We start from the raw sequence: 17,534 nt of genomic DNA on the forward strand, positions 1-17,534 counted from the left end.
ACTACCCGTTGAGCCCGACAATCTAGCCAACTTTCTCTCCACCTTATAGTCCATTCATCCAGCCCTTCTTCTTTAACTTGCTGGCAAGAATACTGTGGGAGACCGTGTCAAAAGCTTTGCTAAAGTCAAGGAACAGCACGTCCACTGCTTTCCCCTCCTTTTTCCTCACTGGGGGAAAAAAAGGAAAAAGCCCTGTAATGGCGGAGAAGTTTCCATAAGCGTAGTTTGACTTCTACATATGGAGGGGCAGGGCCCTTGGCCAGCAGTCGCCACTCTCTGGCTGCCCAGCTCCGAAAGCAGCGCCACCGCCAGCAGCCGCGCAGAACATCAGAGCCGGGTGGCTGGAGAGCGGCGGCTGCTGGCCAGGGCGCTCACGTTTGTGGCATGGGAGGACTATTTTTTAATCCCGCTCCCACCCGCTCCCCCAGCGTTTCTTGAACTTTTATCCCGCTCCTGCTATTATGGCAGCTGGTTCCGCGGGATCCCTGTCCCGCTGAAGGGCTCTAAAATTGTCCCAGCTTTGAGTGGACGCGCTGTTCTCAGCAGATGTCTCCCCACCAGCCCCCACCCACTCCCTGCACCCCTGTGCAATGGGATGGAAACGCCCCAACCCTCCCAACTCACCCATCCAGAGGTGTCCGAGTCCTCATGCACCCTTACAAGGGGATGAGCAGCCCCTGCGTCTCCTCTTCCCCACCTTTAATCCTCCATGCAAACGGCTGGAGAATCCCTGCATCGTCATGCAAGGGGGATGGGAAGCCCTGCCATCCCCAGGCACAAGCTGGGAGAACCCTCACTGCCACCCTCACTTCTGTGCTGCTGCCAACGGTGCCTTCAGAGTAGAGCCCTGCAGCGGAACTGGGATCCTGTGGGTCCCGGAGGACCCGCTGCCAGAACAGCTGGTGCGGGATTTAAAAAAAAAAAAAAAAAAAAAAAATCAAGAAACAATGTGGGAGTGGGACAGGATTTTTTTAAAAATGATTTTCCTGCACCACAACCACCACCACATTAGCACTCTTCCAGTCTTCTGGAACTTCTCCAGCATTCCAAGATTTATTTAAAGTTAACTTTAGCAGGCCAGAGATCTCCTCAGCCAATGCTTTCAGGACTCTTAGGCCTTCTGATTTACCACTCTAGTTTTTGTGTCATTTGCAAACATTACCAGCAATGATTTTTATATTTTCTTCTAGCTCACTGACAGACATACTAAACAGTACTGGGCCAGACAGATCCCTCAAGGACATAACTAGAAACACCCTCATTTACAATTACTTTTTGAGACCCAGTTAGCAACTTTTTGATCCATTTAATATGTTACTATCCATCATGTGCTGCACTGATTTAGTATAGTGCTAATTTTTAATCAAAAGTAAGTCAAATGCCGTACAGATGTCTATTATGTTAACCAAACTTGTAATCTTGTTAAAAAAAAAAAAAAAAAAAAAAAAAAAAAAAAAACATTATCTAGTTGATCTGACAAGACCTGTTTTTCATAAACCATGTTGATTGGTATTAGTCAGCCATTCCTAATTCATACCTGCTTTACCCCTGCATTTCCCCCGATAGTTCCAAGAGACTATATGAGAACCCTCTGAAATACTCTTTTGGGTTCCTGAATCCAGCAGATGGGAGGAAGAACAAGTCTAATTGCTGGATGTAGAAGCTAAACAAATTTGAATGGAAATAAGATGCCAATTTTTAGCAATCAGGGTAATTAAGCACTGGAACAACTCACTTAGGATGTGAAAATCTGTATCTTACCTCAGGAGCTATGGCCTGCATTGTATGCAGGTCAGCCAGATTATATTACCATCTGACCTTGGAATTTATGAACCTTAAATCATTAGAGAGAGAGCGATTGTAGTAGATCAGAGGGATAGCTCAGTGGTTTGAGAATTGGCCTGCTAAACCCAGGGTTGTAAGTTCAATCCTTGAGGAGGCCATTTAGGGATCTGGGGCAAAAATTGGGGATTGGTCCTGCTTTGAGCAGGGGGTTGGACTAGATGACCTCCTGAGGTCCCTTCCAACCCTGATCTTTATGATTAACTCCCTGCCTCACACACTACTTAGACAGAGGCCAACTCTAGAGGACATATATGCACTGGCTTTCAAATTCTGCCCTCTGTACAGGACACGCTCAGTGGTTGTCCTTTCACTTAAGGAATGGGTGCCTCAATATAGTGCCTAGGGGCAGAAAGAAACTGAAAGAGAGCACCACAGGGACAGATTTCTAAGGTCCAATTTACCACATGTACATCGGAGGCTGCATGAACAAAGCAGTCGTACCAACGCTACACCTGTGAGAACCCAGGCCGCAGTCACTCCTCTCAGGCCAGCTGTGAAGCTTCCCACGTGTACTGCTTCTCATACCCCTCTTACCTTTGGGAGCAGCGTGCATACGGGGCCTTCGCCATGGTGCAGCTATATGATCTCCATAGTATTAGAGCAGCCGACAGATCAGCCTGCCCTGAACCACACCGGATCAAAGTAACAGGACTGTACATTCAAATCCCAACTGACTTGTTACTGGGCTATAGCCTGGCTTCACAAGCTTGATATTTCCATTAACCTGAACTCACGAGGCCTGCGTAAAATGCAAGTTCCCAGGTGGGACAGTCCCCCCCACCATTGTTCACGTGGACAGCTGCAGCCGTGGATCTCAGCCTTGGGACTGTGTCTGAGCACGTGCTCCGGAATGGATCGACTCATGCAGGCCGAGGCGATGACCAGAGCATCTGCAGACTGCAAGCCATTGATGTGGTGGCACTTACCCACATCAAGGGCTTGGAGCCTGAGCTCAGCCTGCAGCAGCTCAGCCTTCTCTGGAAGGAGCTCCTAGCGTTCCCCATGCCACTGCCCATTCCTGGCCACACTGCAAGAATGCCTGAGGGCTCCAACCAGGGATCAATGTACTGGGCAAACACTTATTAAAAAGATGGTGCCTGCTCCATTCAAACAAGCAGAGCCCACTTCTAAAGAAAACTGCAGCTCCTGGCCCCAGAGGGTGACATGGGATTCTGACCTCAGGCCCTTACTCGCTAAGGCCTGACAAGCTGCTGGCTGAGGAGACTGGGCCTGTTCCAGACCCCGCAAGGCGGTACTGGCCCCTTTAACACACACTCACGCACGCTAGCTTTTCTTCGCACTTTTATCCAAACTACATGTACACCACAGGAGAGCGCTGCACCCACCCGGCAGCGTTCCTTACACATGGCTAAAAAACAGAGGGGACACAGGGGCAGGGGAGAAGTCTCTCAGGCAGAGTTCATGCGGACAGGTCACTGTTATCAAATCTCTCCTGGTCATACACCTCTGCTACCACCTTCCTCCCAGCAAACCAGCGCCCGTTCAGGGCCTGAATGGCTTTGTGAGTCTCTGAGGCCATGGAGAACTCTACAAAGATCTTGACAATGATCTCAGCGTCCTCCTCCTCGCCCTGCTTCTCTTGGTAGATGATGACCCTGTTCACTGCCCCAAACTTTCCGCATTCTTCTGTCACTTCTCCCTCCAGATCATCATCAATGTCCTTTGGATCCACCATGTTGCGCAGCACCATCACAGTTGACTGCAGGAAGAGGAAGGAAAGAGAAGTGACTGAGCCAGTTCACGGGACCGCTGGGGTTAACCCTGCAACGCCATGGCACCTGCACATCACAGCAGCCATTGCAGTGCCATGCCTGAGCAGCAAAAATTAACATCCCCGGGCTTTCTGGAACCAATGTGTAATGGCACCGCTCAGGGGCGCCAGAAGCATGCTCAACCCATGTTCAGTACAGCCCAGAAATTATGGCTCTTCCACAGGTATCTCCAGCTCAACTGCTTAGGCGAGCAGCATACCAGGAATTTGCCACTTGTTTTGTGCCCTGAAGAGGTGGCTGGAGAGATGCTATTTTTCAGACTATGTTTAAACCTTACAGAGATGGATTTATCAAACTGATTTCCCTCCTCTTACCTTCAACAGCAAGACACATTTTGGTGGCAATTATTCTTCATGTTAGTTTTATCTTGGAACTTAGTGGCTGGTGTAAGTAGTTGGCCTTACAGGCCTAGAGGCTGAAGACTTCTCATCATTCCCAGAACAAGTACCTTACAGGGGATACCCATACCCCAACCCATCAGTGTGGCTCACGCTCCAGAATTCTCCCAAGCCTTTACCCCATTCCATCCTCCTGTCCTATCACACCCTTCTGTAACAGGAAGTCCATCACCATCCTATCATTGCCTGTGGGCCCCCCCGACGCCTGTCCCTCTCCATCCCACCATGTCTCTGGTTCAGACCAGCAGCGCAGTCAGCAGCGGGTGAGATAAAATAATTTTAAAAATTGCTCTGTATGCACGTGAAACCAGCTCTTATCTCTTTGTAATGCACACCTTCTCAAAGCCTCTCCCCACTCAGGCCAACACAACAAACTCAAGGATTTAAAGGTAGCCATCCTGCAGCAAAAAAACTTCAGGACCAGACTTCAAAGAGAAACTGCAGAGCTTCAGAGCTTCATTTGCAAATTTGACCCCATTAGCTCAGGATTAAACAAAGACTGTGAATGGCTAGTCAACTACAAAAGCGGTTTCTCCTCCCTTGGTGTTCACACCTCAACTGCTAGAAGAGGGCCTCATCCTCCCTGATTGAATTAACCTCATTATCCCTAGCCTGATTCTTGCTTGCATATTTATACCTGCCTCTGGAAATTTCCACTACATGCATCCGATGAAGTGGGTATTCACCCACGAAAGCTTATGCTCCAATACGTCTGTTAGTCTATAATGACAGGTTTCAGAGTAACAGCCGTGTTAGTCTGTATTCGTAAAAAGAAAAAAGAAAAGGAGTACTTGTGGCACCTTAGAGACTAACCAGTTTATTTGAGCATGAGCTTTCGTGAGCTACAGCTCACTTCATCGGATGCATAGCATATCGTGGAAACTGCAGAAGACATTATATACACACAGAGACCATGAAACAAAACTTCCTCCCACCCCACTGTCCTGCTGGTAACAGCTTATCTAAAGTGATCATCAAGGAGGGCCATTTCCAGCACAAATCCAGGTTTTCTCACCCTTCCCCCCCCGCCCCCCAGACACACATACAAACTCACTCTCCTGCTGGTAATAGCCCATCCCTCTTTGAAACCTCTCTTTATAATGCGCATGATAATCAAGGTGGGTCATTTCCAGCACTAATCCAGGTTTTCTCACCCCCACCCCCCACACACACACACACCCCTCCAAAAACCACACACACAAACTCACTCTCCTGCTGGCAATAGCTCATCTTACAATGTGCACAGCAATAATCCAAGTTTAACCAGAACGTCTTGGGGGGGGTTTGTAGGAAAAAAACAAGGGGAGATAGGCTACCTTGCATAATGACTTAGCCACTCCCAGTCTCTATTCAAGCCCAAATTAATAGTATCCAATTTGCAAATGAATTCCAATTCAGCAGTTTCTCGCTGGAGTCTGGATTTGAAGTTTTTTTGCTTTAAGATAGCGACCCTCATATCTGTGATTGCGTGACCAGAGAGATTGAAGTGTTCTCCGACTGGTTTATGAATGTTATAATTCTTAACATCTGATTTGTGTCCATTTATTCTTTTACGTAGAGACTGTCCAGTTTGACCAATGTACATGGCAGAGGGGTATTGCTGGCACATGATGGCATATATCACATTGGTGGATGTGCAGGTGAACGAGCCTCTGATAGTGTGGCTGATGTTGTTAGGCCCTGTGATGGTGTCCCCTGAATAGATATGTGGGCACAGTTGGCAACGGGCTTTGTTGCAAGGATAGGTTCCTGGGTTAGTGGTTCTGTTGTGTGGTATGTGGTTGTTGGTGAGTATTCGCTTCAGGTTGGGGGGCTGTCTGTAGGCAAGGACTGGCCTTTCTCCCAAGATTTGTGAGAGGTTTCACAATAATGACAGGTTTCAGAGTAGCAGCCATGTTAGTCTGTAGCCGCAAAAAGAACATGAGGACTTGTAGCACCTAAGAGACTAACAAATTTATTAGAGCATAAGCTTTCGTGGGCTACAGCCCACTTCATCGGATGCACTGAATGGAACATAAAGTAAGTATGTGTGTATGTGTATATATATATATATATATATATATATATATATATATATATATATATATATACACACACACACACACACACAGAAGGTGGAATTTGGGGAAAGTGGGCTGTAGCCCAGGAAAGCTTATGCTCTCATAAATTTGTTAGTCTCTAAGGTGCCACAAGTACTCCTGTTTTTTTTCTTAGTCTATAAGGTGCCACAGGACTCTTTGCCACCACAACAAACTCAGAATTTGCAGGTCAAGCCATTTTGGAAAAAGGAGTTAGGGAAACTTTTGGTGTAGCTTTAAAATGCATTTTCTGATTTATCTAAACTCCCCCCTTGAGATGTGATGTAACAGTTCTTGGGGAAATTAAGGTGTGGGTCGTGTAGATCGGGTTTTTATGGATAGCTCGCTTCAATCTTAACTAGGGGACAGCCAGTGTCTCAACAATACCACCGTTGGGCCTTTATATTTTCAAAGTATAGGACACATGAGCTAATTCTCACAGCCCCTCAAGAGGTGCAGGTCATTATTATCCCTATTTGGCAGAGAAAAAGAGGGGAAGGGCCTTGTCCAATCCCAGAGGGAGTCACTGTCCAAGCTGAGATCGGACCTTCAGAGTTCTGTGCCATCACTAAGGTATCTGAGAATCACTGGGTGGGAGTCTCTGCCTGTGTTCTGCAGGAGGTCAGACTGGTCACAATGGTCCCTTGTGACTCTACTGAGCAGAGTCTCATGATGTCACCTGTGCTTCCCGCATGAATCAGCCCTGTCTTGTCATCCTCACCCTTGCAGCATGTCTGAAATTAGCTGTAAGCTCCTCAGTGCTTAGTACTGCATTGACTGGTGGGAAGGAGGGGGACTCAGAAGGATCAGACAAGGATCACATCTCTATTTTGTGAGGAGATAGCTATGGTTCACACCCACAGAAATGGAACTGTGAGCCTCTCTGTACCTACACTGAGATACCCAGCATGCTTTTGGCTGCAGTAAAACAGCCAGCAGTAGTGCAGACGATCATCAAATGACAGATTCCTTAACACCACAGATCCGGTTTTATTTCCTCCCACTTCATCAGTCGCAGCCAATGACAAACTATGGTGACATGTGAATGACGGAGAGGAAGGAGAAATCTGGGGACCAGGACATCAGTGACTATAATGTCCTAATAGACTATCAGCATCTTTGGTCTAATGGCTGGACAACACAGCACAGCGAAAAGTGAGGTCTCTCTGAGCAAGGCACCTCACTACAGAGTTCCTCCTTTACAAGGCAGAGAGGGAAAAGCCATGCAGCAGGTGATGACTGGTTATGATACAGGCATTTGTATTCCAGCATTAACTCAGTAAGACATCTAGGGACACATCTTTTGTGAACTTGTACCATACATTGTACTGCCGAACTACGCAGAACTGAAAGACAGACCCAGGCCAGTCTTGTGGCCTGTAGGCTACACTGTATCTCTGGGAATCTAGAATTAACTCAGGGTCATGCTCACCTCCTGTTTGCGAAGCAGTTTCTGCATCACCATGTGACGGGCACTGCTGCCTGATATGCTCATGTGCTCCTGTTCACTCAGCATTTCAGGCCTCTCCGACTCCTGGAAGATCTCCTCCTCCTCCTTCTCCTTCTTAACCTCCAACAGAGCCAATGTTGGGGGACTTGCTAGGATAGGGTTCACTACTCCCACCTGTGGAATAGTGACTGGAATGGGAGGTCGAGCGGGGGTCACACCTGCAGGTGAATACACAGATTGAAGGAAGAGATAAAGGAGCCTACCTCGAGGATTGGCACTCTGCCACATCAGGAAGAAAGCCAGCCAGTGACACCCAGCCTCATGGAATTAGGAGAAAGGTTTTAGTAACTGAAACATGAACCACTGAGAGAGCCTGACAACAGGGCAAACAGCGACTCAGGACAATAGAGAGGCCAGGCTCTACCACCAGGTACGATGCACAGACGTGGTCAACCTGCCCATTCGAAGGGGAGACAGCAAGATGTGGCTGCATCTGTTTTGCACGTGGTAAGTGACCAACGTGGTGCTTTTGCTCAGGCACTGTGCATCCCTGCCAGCTCGGGGAGGCTTAGTGCCCTTACAGCACTCACCACACACTCACGGAGAAGCCTGCGAGGCAATGCAAGGAGAAATCAGAATTCTCTGCAAACAATTCAGTTTCAGTACAATTCAGTTTCAAACCCTTTAGTGGGGCTGGTGGCCTGTCTTCCCAGCGCAGGAAGGACTGAGGCCACGTCTTAAAAGTCTGCTCATGCCCTTCGTTCAGGGACGGTTTCATTTTTCCATGTACAAAACTCACCAAGTAACAAAGTTATTCCCCTGATCAAAGCAGCTGCAAGGAACCTGAAACTTTTTCCTTGCATCTCTCCCCACTGCTGCAGGGTCAGCCACAGAGCCCACCTGCTTCCTACAGCTCTTCTCTTCAACTGAGTTCTCTGAGCTCTTTACAGGAATCACATGGGTCTGTAACCGAAGAGGGGTAGCTGGCCCCAGGCTCCCTGGCTACACTTTCCAAGAAGTGACCCCAGCTGTGGGGACTGGTGCTCTCTCGGAATACTTGTGGAAATGACAGAATGAAGAGCAGACGCACCCGTAATGACTCCTGGTGCCTGTGCTGCCATTACGGCCTGCGGCAATGCCCCCAGAGGCTGAGCCAGTGTCAGCGCTGGTGACACCAGCCCAGGTGTTGCTAAAGTGCCAAGGACTGCAGCTCCTGCCACTGCTTCCTACAAGAGAAAAGCCAGAGAGTGTTAATTCTGCTTCAGAGAGTCATGCTCAGGTGTGCTCTGCTCAGGTTCTTTCTTTTTACCTTTGTAGAGACTTACCACATAGCCAGGACATGGGGGCAAATGAACTGTAAAATTACTAGGGCCAGCTCAGCCACCAGAAAGAGCGGAGAAATGTATGCAACTCAGCTTAATCACACAGACACATGCCGAGGATTGCCCTGAACTCGCCTTTCCTGTAGACAGCCACCACATGCCAAACCCCTGAAGAGCAGGCACTTTCCCCACACTTCATAGTTATCACCCAACGCCAGTCAGCTCATGTGCAGGGCCCTGAATGATAGACATGCCAAGGGATCCCCAACTCAAAGTCTCCAGGATGGTTTTAGCAGGATGGAGTCAATTCCAGAGCAAAAAGCTTCCCCACTTCCAAACCACCCCTTGCTCTCTAAGGTGGCCCTAATTAGGCAATACTGTTTCAGAACAATCAAACTAAATCAAAACAAATAAGCCTGTCTGTGCTGTAAATCAGGCCTCTTTCTACACCTTGGCATGCCAGACCCAAGACTGGAGGGTGTAGCACAGACAGCTACTCCTTGGCCAGTCTCCACATGAGACCGGGAGAACTACTCTGTAGGGTACAACAAAGGCCACCTAGTCAGGAGTTCCCATAAGTACTGCTGACTCAGTGCATTGTATGAATCGGTATCCCTGTGTTCAATAGGACTGCTGGACTCTAAATAACGCACGCACTCACCCACCTCATTTCAAATCCTGCTGCTCTGTTTCTTACCTGAGCTGTTATCTTTGCTGTGGCAGCTGCTGCAGCCACAGCTGCTGCAGGGGGTAATCCTCCAGGCGTTGCAGGTGTTAGGAGAGGCATTGGGGGAGTGACAGCTTTGCCAACCCGGAGATATTGGCCTCCCAGGTCAAAGAGATTCATAGATGAGACAGCATCTTGTGACGACTGTGCCTTCTCATACTCTGCAATGATAATTGGAACCCTGACAGAGCGCTCCTTAAAGATGGACATTTCAGGCTCCCAGGGACAATGCCCCACCTGCCTGCCTCCTAAACGTAGAACGCTTTCCCTCCACAATTTAGGTTTGTACTTCTAAGAACACAATGGTCTTGAGCGGCAGTCATCAGTGTCCCTACCAACCACTCCCACACCTCCTAGATCACACACCCAACCCCTCTGGTTGTCCAGGATCTTCTCAGACATTCAGCGTAAAGGGAGATGGTTCTCATCACATCCTAGGTGCCAGCTGAACAAGAACACAGAATCCAGTTTCCAGCTGAGAGCCAGGCAGCCCTCTGACATCAGGCCAGGGGTCGCTCTCAGTCCCACTCTAACCCATAACTGAAAGCAGAAGCTTATTGCCACTGCAGGGAGCAGACACGGATCCAAATCCAATGACATCCCCACCCCACTCCATGACAGGTATCAGAGCAGCCAATTTACCAATGAAGCCATAGCCTTTGTGCTTCCCTGTTGTGGGGTCCCTGGCTAGCGTGCAGGACTTAATCTTCCCAAAGGCCTCAAACACACTCTTAATGTCGTCATCTGAAAGGTCCTGGTGAACAGATGCCACGTAGATGCGGTTGAAAGCCCGTGCCTCCTCAGCTAGCTGGTCTATGATTGGCTGTGCCTGTCCAATATTACTAGGCCTACCAACCTGTGGAGAGCAAAGCAAACACAAACACCTCTTTGAGTGCTCCAAGAGGCAGCACTGTGACTCACCCAAGACACAAGGACTGCAAATGCTAACAGAGAGCAATTGAACCCCACACAATACTTCCCATGGCACGGCAATTAGCACCACAGAGCCACAATTCATTATGATGTCTGGGTTGTAGTCTCCAGTGACTTCATAGGCCACCATGGGATATCAGGGTTACCGAGACAACCCAGATACAGGACGTTTTCTGTGGCACTTGTTCCTGAAGCAAGCATATTTCAGACTTGTATCTTCCCTCCCTCTCTAGTGACTAGCTTCCAATGCTACAATGACTAGCTGTCAATGCTACAGGCAGGGCACAATGCCTCCATACCATTCTCCGGAGCTCCCAAAAACCCATAATCCATCAGGCACTGCAATTGCCTGAAAAGGGAACTAAGAGGAAATGACTTTGGTGAAATATGTAAGGACACTGGGTTTTCACCGATACCGCACAAGGAACGCCCCCAAAAGTCTCCCACTCCCGTCAGGGAATCTCTTACTTGATGCCTGGGAATACAAAGCTCAAGTCCCTTGTTCCTTTCAGTTTGTACTAAACCTTTCCCCCTCTTCATGCAGAGGACTAGGTTACCCCAGGGCCTCATTTCCCTCATAATACACATACAAACAAGCCCCCTTTCTGCAGAGCCCAACAGGCACCACCAGGGTCAGCAGTCACTCACCTGCCCGCTGCCCACAAGACTCCATATCTAGGCCACAAAAGGCTCCCATTCTGTGGATGGGGCAGAACAGAATAGCGCCCAACGCCCCTCCCTCCTCCTAGTGTATATTAACACTTTATGGGCTCTTCCCAGAGGGTCAGAGGCAGGTGCCAAGAACCAGCCAGTTCTCAGTGAGTGGACTCAGGTGGCGCATTGAACAGAGGCCCACTGAGGAACAGGTCTCCTAGAAACAGATTTTCTTCTTTAGGCTCTTCTGACCATCTGAAAAGCCCCATCCCTGCAACACAAACAGCAGCATGAGCCAGACTCGCCTCCCACGTAATGCAACCAGCTGTCACTCACCTTTATGTTCCTCCCACCCAGCATGACTGAGTTCATCTGCTCCAAGGCCAACTGAGCAGCTTCAGGCACCTCGTATTCCACGAAAGCAAAGCCCTAGGATAGAGGGGAAACCCTATTAAATTGTACCCATCTCTTCTTGTTGAACCCCTAGTGCTCACATTCCCCACTCTGCCAACTAATGCACCCTGTCTGTATCACACTGTGCCAGATCCCAACCGTTCAGCCAGAGCTTCCCACCCTCAAAGCCTTTCCCAATAGCATGCTAATGCAGAGAGCAACAAGCTGAAGCACGAAAGTGCCTGAACAGACTCGTGGCCACTTGCTTCCTGAGCTGCTTATACACAGAATAGGCCTTTTAGCTAGGGAGACAGACTAGTGCATGTGCACAAGGCAAGCTAACTGCTCAGCATTCCCCAAGCTCCATACCCCACATGCAGCTGTTAGGTCATTGCTATGGCTTCCGGGGACACTAAAACCTAGGCAGCACAGCAGGTGAATACATTCAATCCTAAAAGCTCCAGCTCCGGGCGCATGCCCAAAACCCTCAGTGGAATACAACAGGGATCACTTGAAGAACCACCTCCTAGACAGCTTGCTCTATACTGCAGACTAGGAGGGTGCAGGCCCCTCCTTCCCTAGAGGCATGCAGGTGACCTTAGAGAAAAAGAAACCACTCCTAGGGCTGTTAACCAACCTTGTGTTTCATTGTAACAGAGTCCCAGGACATGTCAATGCTTTTGATAGGTCCAAATGGGGCAAAGGCCTGGCGGATGGTGTCCTCTCCCAGTTCGTAGTATATGGAGCCCACGTACACACGACACATGATGGCCAGCGCCCGCTGCCTCTGAGCTGCCATCTGTATTGGAAAGAAGAACTGGCTGGTTAGCTTAGGGGGTCGTCACAGATACCAGGACAGCTCTCTCCCCTGTCCCACCCGCCCCAGGAGCTGTGACCCAACAGCAAGCAGCTCCTCATTGGCTGCAGCACAGCCTGGAACACTCTTAGTGGTAAAGAAGTATTTTCGCTCAGTGCATGGACTGTTGGGGAGTGCAGGGCAGTAAGGCTCACTCCCAGGGGCACAGTCAAGTCTCTGATTTGCTCTGCCACTTTAGCAGCCCTAACTCCAACCCACCCTGACAAGATCACATCTCTGGCAATGCCTGCAGCAGGGGGAAATACCTTCATTCTAAAACAGCTTCCCCTCCAGGCAGCAAGGGATCCAACATCAGGCACTAACAGCAATCCCTCCTGTCCTGCATGGCGCAGCAAAAGATCCAGTACTGGGTACCACATGCTCTCATTTTCCCCTACCCTGGGCATCAAGGGATCTAGCACTGGGAACCACCTCCTCCCCACTCCCTGGGCCGCAAGGGGTTTGGAACCGGGCTCTACCTCCTCCCCTCTCCCTCCCTTGGCATTAAAGGAGCTGACACTGGGCAGCAGCTGCACTGTACAGTTCAATAAAAACAAACAAAATCTAACAATTAAACAAAACCCTTCTCTTGAGGAAGTCTGTGGTGCTCAGAGTTAGCATCTTCCACTGGTATTGGCACCTACAGTGGTACAGCCCCACAGACTCAGCCATTGTCTGTCCCAGTGCAGAGAAAGCCTCTGCACTCTTTTCCTGAACCTGTCTGAAAGTCTGTTTGCAAGAGGAACCTGGTTGTTCCCCAGATGGTATCCCTAAAACCAGCTTCCTCCAAGCCACATGGCAGTTCTAAGAACTTCACCTAGGAAGGTGCTGCCTGCTAGGACACACTGGCCAAATCTGTGATCTTATCAGCATGCATTGGGACCAAGGCAGAAAGAAAAGCCCTGCAGAGGCAGCTCCCTATAATCAGCAATAGTGTATTTATTATCGCACACTGGAGACTTGTACAGGGCTACATTCTTATTCTGCATGGAACAGCTGGAACGAATGCAAAGTGGTGAGCGCCCTACAAAGAGGGAAAAAGCAGCACTGATCTTAGTGCCTTCCTCCCCAACCCAATTCTACAGTACTCCACAGCCAAGTAGGGAGCTCTGTGAACACTTACCCCCCCAAGAAGGGCCTTGCTATAAGGCCATTGCATGAAGGTCTAACTCAGGTGGAGAGCTCTGGCATAAGGGTGAGCACAATGAGCTCAGAGTTGTTCTGTGTCCTGTCTAGGGATGCCACAACTCATATGGTAACAAAGGGGTGGCCAGGGGGTCTCTCCTGCAACACAGTAATGGACAGAGCAGGCAGGGACTGTGTCTGATGAGCAACCGCACAAAATAAATACCAAATGCATTTGAGCCTGTCACCATGACCAGGCAAGTAACTGTCTGTAGCTGAAAATACAGCCTCAGTGGGGATTGATTCCTAGCACTTCAGGGGAGGGAGCACTATCATCGAACCAGGTTCTCACACCACACTACTGTGCTTGCAGTTATATTAGATAACTTGAACCTGGACTCATCAAACAAAGGAAACAAAGGTTTTGTTTTACCTCTAAATTGGGGCTGTGTTTTATGCTTTTAAATGAAATTTTATGATAGCTCCAAAACCCTGTGAGCCAGGTGAAAAGTGAGGCACAGTCACACTGTAGAGCAGCTAGGCAAGAATATCTCTAGTGCAGTCTCCCAATCCTCCCACCCTTGGGAAGCCAACATTCATTACTATCAGCCCCTTTCTTCCACTGGTTGCATCAGGGGTTCCCAAACTGCATGCAGGCACAACCCCATTTTAATGTATTATTTTCTGCAGAGATCACAGACAGCATGGAGGATGCAAACAGCTCTACAAAACGGCATCCTCCATGTGGCATAACCTTGTACATAGGGTGCATGTGAGGTCACGCTGTGCTGAGGACGCCAATTTGTACATACACCGTACATACTAGGTCACGCTGTGCTGAGCAAACTGGCATCCTCTGCACACAAAGGATCATCACAACGCCATCTGCTGATGGGGTCACGGCCCACAGTCGGGAACCTCTGTTTTTATATATTGACTTTTTATTTTTTACAGCTGCCTTCATTTCCCCTCTAAAATTGGCCTTCTTCCTCGATTGTGGGACAGTGGTGTTTTGGGGATCTAGTAAGATGTTCTTAAATTATTCCTAATCATTCACATTTTTCTGATTAAATTCTTCCTCCCAACTGATCTGGCTCATAACTGTTTTCAGCTTTGTGAAATTGGCCCTAGTAAATGCACCAAGCATCTATATTACTGGTCTGGACTTTATTCTGCTTGCACATTATAAATGTGATCAAGTTATGATCACCTGTACTTAAGCTACCATTAATTTTTAGAGCTGTGATCAGTTCCTCTCTCTCTCTGTTAGAACAAGGTCTCATACACCATCCTGGATAGGCTGCAATATGTTCTGAGTTAGGGAATTGTCATCTATGATTAGAAATTCCAAGGATGTTTCTATACTGGCCGCACAAGACCTCCACCATACGTCACTCAAACTGAAGTCCCCCATGATCACACAGCTTTTATTTGTACACACTGTAATTACGTGCATAAAAGGAAGCAGTCATCCTATTCCTTAGTGGGCTTTGGTGGTCTGTAGCAGACACCAACTAGTACCCCCACTTGTGTTTTATCTGTCTTCTTCAGAGTTTTCAGCAACTTGCAAACAGCTAATGCCATTTTTGAGATCGAATGCCCCTCCCCCTTCCCATTGATCTTAACATTCCATTTCGGTGAACCAACCCACCAGGTTTCAGTAATACCAACTAGATCAAGTTTATGCTCATAAATGAGCAATTCCAGTTCCTCTTGTTTGTTACCCAGGCTCCTAGCATTGGTGTTCAGGCAATTAGATAATTTCTTCTCTTCATGTTCTTTGGTTCCTTGATTAATTTTGTTCTCAACATCTTGATTTTGTGCTGAGTGCTCAGATTTTCCCTCATTCTACCTTCCCCTTTTGCTATTAGTTTAGTCCTCTTCTTACTACTCTAGCCAGACTGAGGCCCGTGCCCCAGGCATAGGGATTTTCCACACCTTTAAAGATGTGTACACGAAGGGGGCATTCTCTCCAATGATACCTGCCACAGAGACAAGACTGATAGTATTAGCCCTTCTCCGATATTGGGCAGCAACCCTCACAGTGGGAAATCCACATTCTAAACCTTCTGCACAAGCAGGAGACTCCAGCAGCAGCAGGAGGAGTGAAGTTCTGAGGAACCCATTTACACTCCTTTACATTAGATATCTGGGCCACCAAGCTAGGGTTGAGCTGAACTATGATGGTAACAGGCACATGTGAGTACTAGTAGGAACCTGCAGTGCAGTGAGTTAAGGGAAAAGGCAGCATATTCTTGTGAACTTAGCGCAGGACCAGGTGCCAAGAACGTGCATGTGAATCCTGGTCCTGCCATTGACTCCCCTCTGTAGCTCTGGGTTGGGCACTTCACCTTTCCGCTTCCCCATCTGTAAACAGAGGCTAAGGATTCCTCCCTCACCTCCAGGTGGGCAGTCAGTGTTTGTATGTATAGACAGTGCTGTTAGTTAGGAGCTAAGGAGTATTCTTATTAAGGACAAGTTAACATGCACCTTTTCAGGATGGAGCTCAAAACGAGGGAGGCAACATGCAAAGCACCACTGTTTTCATCTGCACTTTTGATGCAGTTATGCAAGGAAACTGCTTGTCTTGGTGAAGTGACAAGGTGAAACCCTGCTCGGTAACACTCCTGCAGGTAGAGGTCTGCTGGATAGGAAGCTTTGACTATGGTCAATAAGATGCTATAACAGGAAGCTCAGGCTGCACTTCCCTCACAAATGGGCCTTGTGGGTCCTGCCAGTGGAGATGGTCCCATTCTTAAGGTATACTTGCTCTCCACACTCCCAACGGGCCTTGAGATAAAGCATGTGGTGGGAAAATGGGGATCTTAATAATATCGAGTTCACAACACACCATGATGGCTGATCCAGGGCAAAGCCTTGACTTCTAGCCTTTCTGTCCCTCCAACAGCAGGTGCTGGCTCCTGGCAAAGGGAGGCTTTTTTTTTTTTTTTTGGGTAAGTGATTTACAATATTAAGCCTGTGGTTAATCTTGAGGGCCCTGTTAAAGATATCCTCTATCATTATTACATGTTTTCATCTCTGTTACCCAATGGTGCATGATGTGGCTGCAAAACACAGTTTAGCAGAATTAGTGATATGGGAGATCAATAGTATCTAAATTAATTGATAAAGCGGGTTCTTGGGCAACATGGCTCAAGAACTGGCCATGCTGCCTTCAGGCAGAGATGGCTCTTCCTGTCCCAATCCGAGCTTACCTCCCCCCACAAATGCTATTTTGGCTCCCCAGCTGACAAGCTACCTACCGTGGCAGTGTTACAGAAGGAAAGCCAGGCATGTCTAGTTTTAATGCTTTTTTCCCCTTGGAGCACTGGCCTCCAGGTTGCATTTTACACCAACCAAAGAAATTACATTTCAGCTAGACAAGGAAACATTTACAAGTGACCCTTTGCACAAGGAGAGGGGGGGTTATAGCCCACATATGCCAGTGCCCCATGTGTCTAGAAGGGGTGGGGACAGATAATCCCAAGTAAATCAGACTCTCTGTGGGGGTAGATTAGAAACTTCCAGCACTATGGGACTGCACTGCTTTTCTCTGAATAATTCTATTGTTCTTTTTGTTTCAGCCCTCACTGCTTTACTTGAAACATATGCCAAATTCTCCTAGCCTACAAGTATGCACATAGCAACAGAAGTCTCACATTTGGTCTAGGATATGCTCTGAAAGCCTGTAATGCCCCAGTGCTCCCCAGCACCATAGCTACTAGGTCTCTGTTCTGTGTGCTGGTTTCTTAACAGATTGCCCATTTGTGAGTTACCTTGGCAGTTACTTTTAGGTCAGGACCTCAGAACTGTAGCATCCCTAGAAAGGTGGCTCCCACAATTTCACAGGTGTTCAGAACTGCTTGAAATCTAAAGCTCTCTTTGCAATTGACTCCAGGGCCCAGGGTGCCAGTGTCACAGCAGACTGTACCCAGCCCAAGGTCTTCCTTTGGGGAGTTT

General features: G+C 48.3%; 1 protein-coding gene across 2 annotated transcripts in view; it reads right to left on the reverse strand.

Moving 5' to 3' along the window:
- Window positions 1-3,122: 3,122 nt before the first annotated feature.
- Window positions 3,123-17,534, reverse strand: part of PUF60 (poly(U) binding splicing factor 60) — a 47,328-nt gene continuing 32,916 nt past the window's right edge. For both annotated transcript variants that reach the window (XM_074943623.1, XM_074943622.1), the window contains 7 exons: window positions 12,231-12,392; window positions 11,537-11,629; window positions 10,256-10,469; window positions 9,584-9,774; window positions 8,655-8,790; window positions 7,547-7,782; window positions 3,123-3,565 (listed from right to left, as the gene is read on the reverse strand). In XM_074943623.1, the coding sequence (XP_074799724.1) occupies window positions 3,266-3,565; window positions 7,547-7,782; window positions 8,655-8,790; window positions 9,584-9,774; window positions 10,256-10,469; window positions 11,537-11,629; window positions 12,231-12,392 (1,332 nt within the window). In that variant the 3' untranslated portion in view covers window positions 3,123-3,265. The remainder of the gene's footprint in view (window positions 3,566-7,546; window positions 7,783-8,654; window positions 8,791-9,583; window positions 9,775-10,255; window positions 10,470-11,536; window positions 11,630-12,230; window positions 12,393-17,534) is intronic.

This window comes from Natator depressus, chromosome 2 (assembly GCF_965152275.1).
Source record: "Natator depressus isolate rNatDep1 chromosome 2, rNatDep2.hap1, whole genome shotgun sequence".
NCBI classification, from domain to species: domain Eukaryota; kingdom Metazoa; phylum Chordata; order Testudines; family Cheloniidae; genus Natator; species Natator depressus.